The sequence below is a fragment of the Leptomonas pyrrhocoris genome (assembly GCF_001293395.1).
Source record: "Leptomonas pyrrhocoris isolate H10 chromosome Unknown, whole genome shotgun sequence".
Classification (NCBI taxonomy): Eukaryota; Euglenozoa; class Kinetoplastea; order Trypanosomatida; family Trypanosomatidae; genus Leptomonas; species Leptomonas pyrrhocoris.
Window position 1 is genome coordinate 533,815 of NW_015438370.1, and position 8,350 is coordinate 542,164.

Consider the following 8,350-nt stretch of genomic DNA (forward strand, 5'->3'; position numbering starts at 1 on the left):
CACACGGCCCTCCCGCTGCAGCTCCGCTAGGTGAACCGTGAAGGGCACGACGACGCGACCGAGTACCTCGGCCTCGGCGCTGGAATCCGTCGGCACGGACGAGGAGGAGGGAGTCGCCGCCGCGTGCGTGGGCCGTCGCTGCCGACGTCGCCACATCTGCAGGGTGACCTCCCACGGCCCCTCCACCAGCCGATGCAGCGGCTTTGTGATTTGGCCGTGGAAGACGCCCTCCTCCCTGCCCTCCGCCGCGTCCTCTTCGTCCAGGTCCGTCAGCGCGACACGAGCCCCGGGCGCGGCACCAAACGCGCCGTCCGCTTCATTGTCATCCGCCTCCTCCGCAGCGGCTGTCGGCGGCATCGTCGCGGGAAAGGGCAGCGGACATCCCCGCAGCATCCGGCGGTGCTGCAGCGCAAAATCGGGGTTCACCTCCTCATCCGCCGCTAAATCGTTGTCGCCCTGCTCCGCCGCCATCCACGCACACTCGCCTTCGACGATGCCGTCGCAGCACATACTGTAGCCGTCCCCGCCGTTGTACCCCTTGTACTGTACCGTGGAGTCGCCCTTGGCGCATAGGGAGACGGCGTAGCGCCAGACGTCCTCGTCCTCGGTGAGGAAGAGCTCCGTGGGCGCCCTCGACCTCTTCTTTTGTTGCTGCTGCTGAGGCGAGTGCTGCGCCGTGCGTGCGCTTGACGCAGACAGCTCCGCCGTGTTGGCCGCGAAGTAGTCCGCGTCGGTGCCGATTTGGCGCCGCAGCACCGCCGCCACGTCGTCTGCCCGACGCATCGACCACCGCACCGTCACATTGCACGAGGTCGCCGCCGCCTTCTCGCCGGCTTGCGAAGACAATGGCGGTGTCCCCCTGTCTGCGGTCGTCGCACAGCGCAGCTCAGCCGCGGCGGCTGTTACGGTGAAGTAGTGAAACATGCAGTTGTCCGTGGCGTCCGCCTTCGCCACGGCGACGAAGGAGTCCATCGCCGAGAAGGGGCGGAGGCAGCGGAAGGGGCGCGAGGACGGCGCAGCGGATGCAAGGCCAGCGGCGGTGCACAGGAGCACGAGCAGCGTCGCGACAACGACAGCGTGAAATGCACGTTGTGCGCTGCCCATTTGTAAGTGGCAGCCGAAAGAAGGAGAGGTACGCATCGTGGCGACAAGCAGGCCGCTCAAATTGTCTGAACTTGTATACCTCACATAAACGCGTACACACACAGAAGATCGGAGCAGAAACACAAAGTTCCGCTATTCTGGTATTTTGTTTTAAAGAGAAGAATGAAGACTGCAATGTACAGCGGACGCAATTTCGTGATGAGAAGGGAGAAAGAGAGAAACGGCAGGATGTCAGGGGGTCATGAGCACGCGGGAAGCAAGTGCCAGCTGGCCGTTGTGTGTCTCCAGTGGCATGAAATGGAAAAGGGGGGAAAGACACGCACGCATCCACGAAGGTTTCACCGCAATCAGGCAGCCAACACGCACTCCCCAACGGATCACCAACGCTGAGCAGAAGTCAGCACAGAAGACGGACGAACGTTCGGAAATAAATAATTGTTGTTGTCTTCTGGCGCTTCTCTTGGGGGCTGCAGTGAATGCGTCAACATACACACGTCTACGTAGAGAGAGAGAGAGGTTTGTTTTGAAAACAAATGTTACTACTGTTTTTTGCGGAAGGGCTGAGTGAGACCGGAAGAGCCACAAGAAAGAGAACCTGCACAACCACGTAGCGGAGCGGCAAGACGAACCCCAAAAACCACCACACAAACACGCACACGGGAAAAAAAATAACGATGAGGAAAAACCAACGTTCTATACTTCGATGTACACGAGACTCTTGAAAAAGAGGGGGCTACGGAGACGGCGGCGAAGGCTCTTCAGAGACGGAGTCCGCCTCCACGGTGATGACCTCGTGGAACTCCTGACCCACCGTACACGTGTGCACGTAGCCCGCCGCCGTCGTCCCGGGCGTGAGTCCCTCCAACGTCTGCGTGCGCGAGGTCGCCATGCTGCTTCCGTGGCGATCGTTCGGTGAGTTGTCCGGACTCGACTGCGCCGGCTTTCTCGTCCTGTGCGTCTCTTCCAGGCTATCCAGATCATCATCCCCCACGCCCCTCTCCGAGCCTTCCGAGACATCCTCCAGCGACACGCCGACAAGTAGAATTCTCGACGGCGTCTCGAACGCCGAGTCGACCATCACCTCCACCCGCGTCAGGACACACAACACGTCATCAATCACACACTCCAGCACCGGCACCGTCCTCAGCGGCGGAATGAGGCCGTCCTGCTCAGGGTTTATCGCGCCCGCCGCAGCTGTTGCCCCATGTCGCTGGTTCGACGCGGCTCCTCGTGCCGCTTTCGGTGAGAGGGAGGTCAAGCTGGAGCTCACGGTGGAGGACTGGTCTTTGTGCGCCACCGTCTCGATGTGCGTCGGCAGGAAAGTGAGCCGCATTGGTCGATCGGCCAAGAGCGTCAAGGCGACGATGAAGGAATCCACTTCCTCTGCATAAACGGACGTGACGTGGCGCTCTGACAGACCGTTGGGCGGACTAGGCGTCTCCTCCGTTCCCGGCAATGATCCCCCGCTGCCCTGCCTGTCTTTGACGGCCAAGGAGGAGAGGTCGGTGGGTTGCCGGCGTCCGTCGGAGCCCCTTTCGGGGTGGTTTTCAGGTCTGCAGTACGCCACGCTCAGCAGTCGCTGCTCCTGCAGCGTCAGCCCCTCCCGCTCGCCGGCCACATCCGAAATGTGAAAGAGCGTAAAAGGACCGCCGCTGCTGCTGCCGCCACCGCCTCCGCCCTTTCGCCCCCCACCCGCGTCATCCGTCTTCGAAAAGTAGTGCTTCCGTTCCTTCCCATCGTCTTTGACGTGTGCCTGCGCGGCGTAGAGGCGTGAAAAGCAGGTCAGCCGCGCCTTCCGCACATGCACGAGGATGGTGATAAAAAAGGTGTCTTCGTCGTGCACGAACCGCGCTCCGCGATGCAGCGTAAGCGACGGGTTGGGCACGACGGCCGAGCCAGGCTGACGAGTATGGTGGCGCCCCGTCACCTGCGGCGGCGGTGGGTGCTGCGACGACGGTGACGGCGGCAGAGGTGGTTTCACCGGCGGTGGGGAGGCGGATGGCGAGCCGAGAGGAAACGGTGAGTCCGCCAGGTCAAATGCCGCGAGCTGCTGCTGCTGCTGTGGATGCTGTTTATTCGGTGTTGCATCCACGTGATGCGGACGCTGCGGCTGCTGGGCAGAAACGGCAGGACGAGGCGCCAACAGCCCGCCTCCCTTGACGTTGTTGCCGTCGCCACCCTTCGTAGCAGCTTGACGACTGCGGCGCATCCTTGCCAGCGGCACCGACTCCCCTTCCACGTCGACGTCTACGAGGATGTCCTCGTCCGATGCGGAGCGCGGGGGGTGGTGGTCGCTCGGCGCAACGTGATTCGCTGCGACGTCGGCCTTGGTGGTGGAGAGCTGAAACGGAGCAGCCGCCATGGTCGAGTCGGAGTGCCGGGAGTTCTTGCTGTCAAAGGCCGCAGGAGCCGCCGCGCCCACCGCCATCGGCGCTTCCCTTTTCCCTGCTGCATCCTTTGTTGTTGCAGGTGCTACCGCCGTCGTTGGCGATCCTCCCTGACGCTGCGGCTTCCCTGTCGGCGTCATCTCGCCACTGCCGATCAGCGGTGTAAACTGTGGAAGCATCACGTTGGAGCCGAGCGTAAAACCTTTTTGTTGACTCGGCGGCGTCAGCTCCGTGTGCGTCTCCTCATCGTGGCGCACGTCGAGCGCGCCGGCAGCGGAGAAGACGGGACTCTCTAAATCGGCTGCCTCGCTGTCTCTGAGGTGCATGTTGCCCAAGGTGAAGGTGCTTTCCGTGGGCGACTCACCAGCGTCGCCGGGAAGCCTCAGCTGACGTCGATGCGGGGTCGACACGTTGTTGCCGGAAGGGTGCGCCATCGCACTCTTCATCAGCGCCGCCTCCGCGCGGGAGTGCATGTCGCCGCGATTCCAATCCGCCGTCCCGACGGAGGCCGCCGACGCCCCCCACAGGTTCAGCGGGGCGATGGCGTTAACGCGGTGCAGCAAGAAGGAAGAAAAGTAGAGGGACAAGATCAGCTTTTCCACGCGTGCGATAGCGGTGCTCAGCATCCGCACCATCACCCGCTGGTAGGCCAAACTCGGGAAGGTCGGCCCGCCCAGTGTTGTATCCTTCAGCTGCCCGAGAACATCCTTAAACCACTTCCACTCCTTCCCTACGTGCACAGTGGCGATCACCATGTCGTGGCTCTCCTCTAGGCTGTCGATGCCGCGCAGGAAGTCGGAGCCCCCCGTGGCGGCGCCGAAGCTGCCCCTGCTGTGGAGCGTTGCCGTCTGCGGGGAGGTCCCCGCTCCGCCGCCGGTTTGCTGCGCCCGTTGCTGTTGCGGCTGCGGCTGCTGCAGCGAGGACTCATCGGGCGTCGCCAGATTGCCGCGCGGGCGCCCACCGAACGAGGACGAGTTTGCCATCGCGCCGATGTTGACGCCGCGCGCGTTGAGCTCCCTTTCAACGTGGTCGACGGCGGTGCTGAGGTAGTTGGAGTGGTGCTCCATGTCTCGCACCATCCTCATCAGCGCCGTGTTAAACGTCCGCTGCGGCTGCTGCATGACGTAGTAGAGAAGCACGGTGCAGAGGAGGGTGAGGAGGGGCACCATGATGCCGACGTAGATGCGCTTGCCTTTCCAGTCGTCGAGGAAGAGGGGTGGAATCCCTAGCACGACGAAGCAGCTGCCCATCACCATCGCGATGATAACGATGGAGCAGGTGGTGACGCAGAAGTTTGGGTTGAAGCGCTCCAGTGTAATGGCGACGTCGAGGAGAGGCCGCGGCGGCACCTTGACTACAACGGGCTTCTCCGGTTTGCCCTCCGCCATGGCATTCGCCGCCGACTCATTCGATTTGTCCTCTTCCCTCGCCTTTGCGGCCAGCGCCCAGCGCTTCATTGCGCCCGCTCCTTTCTTCTGTGTCCTCTCTACTTGAACGTCGTCGAATAACCAACCAACCAAACAAAAAAAAGGCGCAGTAGTTGCGCGGTGGTGCCGTTGTCAGGTGTGGAGGTGCTCAGAGAAATGCACACCCACCCACACACGCACGCACACACATGTACTGAAAAATAGGGAAGGAGAAAGGCAGCAGCAGTAGCGATGCACTGCAATAAATCCTTTCCGAAAAAAAAAACGAAAGCACACAGAGCAGTAAGTCAAAGAAAGAGAGAGAAAACAGATAAGTGCGGCAACAAGAAAAGGACGTTCCTCAGCCGCAACGTTCTGGCGCGTGTGCGGGAAGGAGAGAGTACCACAAGACAAGCGTCACAGCACGTCTCACGTGGGCTCGCAGAGGCAAAGACAACACACACACACACACCCGAATAAATTTAATTTGCGTATGTTTGTGTTCGTCGGCGTGCGTGTCGATTTGGGAATCGTCCACACACATACAAACAAAAAGAGAGAGAAAGATCGACGATATCAACACAGAGTTCGTATACACATTTGGTCATACAAACGTTTTCTTTTTGATTGCTGGTGCTGTTGCGTGAGCGCCTGTCCGTGCATGGAAGTTGCTGCTGAGTTTTTTTTTCCTTGTTGTAGCGAGATGAAACAGAGAAGAGAAGAGGCACAGACAGTTCATGCTTGTGCAGCAGAGCGAAAGAAATGAGCAGGTGAAGGAGATGGTAACGGTGCCAGTCAGTAAGGAGTGGGAGCACCAACATTGGGCAATCGCTATTCCTCCGTTTTCTATCACCTAACAGCGCTCTCCTCGAGGCGACACGAGTTGGACGGAGTATTTCGGTGTTCCTCAAGATTTAAAAGAACAAATTCCCTGAAGAGGGAAAACGAGCACTTCGCGCGTAGCCGTTTTATACGGCACACACGACTCAACGTGCGCTTCATGAACCATGCTCACGCTCTGCTTGTTCTTTTTATGATGATTATTATTTTCTTTAGTTTCCGTAGAGATGACCGTTTGCGTACGATTGCAGCTGCTCACGGAAAAGCGACAGATAAAGGTACAAGTGATGAGACGAAGAACCGGAAGAAACGAAAAAGAAAGAAAAAGGAGAAGGCAGGGGAACGCTACCGTTTGCGGGGAGAGAGCTGAGCACAACAATTCGGTCAATGTAAAAAAGAGATATCGATGTGAAAAACAACAAATGGAGGAGAACAACACACACACACACACACACACCCTACTCTCACACAGATATGACAGGGATAGCAGTGCACATCAGGTTGCGCCTACACACCAAACGCTGCTCCTCCGCAACACAGAGACTCTTATCTGGGAGAATGAAAGAATCCCATCAAGAGACATCATCATCACCATCACCATCATCATCATGTAGAAGGCAGTGCAATGCGCACAGATCAACCCTCTTCGTAGCGGACACCTCAGCATCAGCCAAGCGGGCTTTGCACCTGCGATTGTGTGTGCCGCGTGGTGTTCCCCCCGCACGCCACCTATGGCTTCGCATTCAGAGAACAGAGATGAAAGAAATATTCGAGAAAATAAATAAAACAAAAAGAGAGGAAGAGAAAGAGGAACAACTGATGTGGATGCGACGATACAGAGTAGTTTCAAAAAATCCACTTGGGCAGAGAAGAAGAATATATATATTAAAGTGTCACTCTGGGATAGCATCAACGCCCACCGCAACAGCACGCATTTGTACACCACAAAAGGAAAAAACCGGCACCCAATAATCCTTAGCGTTTATCCTCAGCAAAGAAGCACACGCACCACTCGAGTAGCAAATCATTGTGATGCCTCGCTTTCGGGTCAGTGCCATAGCCGCCGCCACATGCTTTGCCGGCCCGGGCTGGTCCCATCGCTCTCACCTCGCGCGACGTCGCCGTTGCGGCTCGCCGTGTGCCGCACCGCCGTCTCCTCATTCGGCGGCTCCAATGGTGACATGCCACCCACTTCCACCGGCTCAAATGCACCGCGTCGCACCGGTGAGGTCATCATCTGCTCCCCTCGATTCTCCGAATTGGTCTGGCTGCCCCGGCTGCCGGCCGCGCTTTTACGGCGACCGCGGAAAAGTCGGAGCGCGGAGCCGGCTCTACTATTTCCATTATTCATATTACTGCTATTCCCGCCGCCTCTACGGTGGTTGCTCTCCATTGGCACCATCACAACCGAGTCGTTGCGCTGCGGCGTGATCGGCTCGCGCTCTCCCGGTACGCCGCGCATGCCAACGCCGTCGCCGTTGGCGGCATCATTATTGTTGCTGTTGATGTTGGTCTTGTTACTTCTCCGTTCGGACGCGCCCGTGCGTGCTCCGAGCACCATGAGCGGCGGACGACTGGAGTTGTAGAAGTTCTTCTGCGCCGCCTCCGACTTCGACATCTGCGCTGCGCTCTCCAGCACCATCGTGGAGGTGGTCGCCGGCAGGAAGGCCCCCACCGTCTTCATCGCCTTGGCGAAGTTCGCGTCGGCCACGCTGCTCTCCAGCAAAAAGTGCTGCTCCACCTCATCGCGCAGCTCGCTGATTTCGGCGAAGACCGCCGAGTTCACCCAGGTGTCGCGGCGCACGTTCTTCGGTCTGGCGTGTCGACGCCACTCCCAGTTCACCGAGGAGGCTAACTTCTGTCGCGAGCTCTCGTTGCCGTCGAAGACGAGACTCCGGCCGGGCCCCTTTGCGTAGTTGCGCGAAATCATGCTGCTGTTGCTATTCATCGTCACGGAGAAGTTGGGCACCATGCTGCCTGCCCTGTGCGGCGCACTCAGCATGCCGCTCTTCTGCAGCTGCTGCCGGCCCGCATCGAGGGTCAGGCGCAGCGTCAGCAAGTTGAGCTCCACGCGATAGTGAATGAAGCGGAGAGGACGGTAGTACGCAAAGTACAGAAAGATCGCGTTGGCGGCGGCGCAGGTGGGGATGATGAAGAGAAGATACAACTTCTGCTTCACGGCGTGCGTGATGTCCTCATCGGGGATGACCTCCCCCGCACTCGGTGGCGTGTTGGCCTCCCCTGGGTACTTGTCGGGGTTGTAGATGTACAGGAGCGGCAGCACAACAACGAGGAAAAAAATGGCGGAGAGCACCGCGTTCACGATGAGAAAAATCATTGGCCTACTTCTTCTTTTTCTGTTTTAGCTTTAGCTTTATTTTTTCCCTCCTCTCCTTTGTCTTTTTGTTGTAGTTTGTTTTGTCGTTGCGGTGGTATTGGTGATGGCGGTGGTTGGTGGTGGTGCTGCTGCCTTTAAAAAAGGAACGCCCCAGCATGTGCAACGCAATTCGATCCGATGAACCGTTAAACGAGGAGCTGTAGCGCAGGGGGAAAAAAGGGCTGGGAAGACGGGCGTATATATATATATATATATATATATATATATATAGAGAC

At 58.6% G+C, this 8,350-nt stretch overlaps 3 protein-coding genes across 4 annotated transcripts in view; all 3 read right to left on the reverse strand.

Annotated features, from left to right (window-relative positions):
- The window catches only part of ABB37_06457 (hypothetical protein), a gene marked incomplete at its 3' end in the record, with an annotated part of 1,592 nt that extends 318 nt beyond the window's left edge, over positions 1–1,274 (reverse strand). Inside the window, exon 1 of the mRNA XM_015804784.1 lies at positions 1–1,274. This exon is cut by the window's left edge and continues 318 nt beyond it. Coding sequence (XP_015656762.1) covers positions 1–1,104 — 1,104 coding nt within the window. The 5' untranslated portion in view covers positions 1,105–1,274.
- A 563-nt stretch (positions 1,275–1,837) lies between these two features.
- Positions 1,838–5,588, reverse strand: ABB37_06458 (hypothetical protein; the record flags this gene model as incomplete). Of its 2 annotated transcripts, none has more annotated exons than XM_015804786.1 (1): positions 1,838–5,588. In XM_015804786.1, exon 1 carries the CDS (start codon positions 4,946–4,948, stop codon positions 1,838–1,840), a length of 3,111 nt encoding a protein of 1,036 aa, XP_015656764.1. In that variant the 5' UTR covers positions 4,949–5,588. The 2 variants fall into 2 exon arrangements, with proteins under 2 accessions (XP_015656764.1, XP_015656763.1); XM_015804785.1 differs by having other exon boundaries at positions 1,838–5,587.
- A 1,197-nt stretch (positions 5,589–6,785) lies between these two features.
- ABB37_06459 (hypothetical protein) overlaps positions 6,786–8,350 on the reverse strand; it is a gene marked incomplete at its 3' end in the record, with an annotated part of 2,255 nt that continues 690 nt past the window's right edge. Inside the window, exon 1 of the mRNA XM_015804787.1 lies at positions 6,786–8,350. This exon is cut by the window's right edge and continues 690 nt beyond it. Within this exon, the coding sequence (XP_015656765.1) occupies positions 6,786–8,075 (1,290 nt within the window). The 5' untranslated portion in view covers positions 8,076–8,350.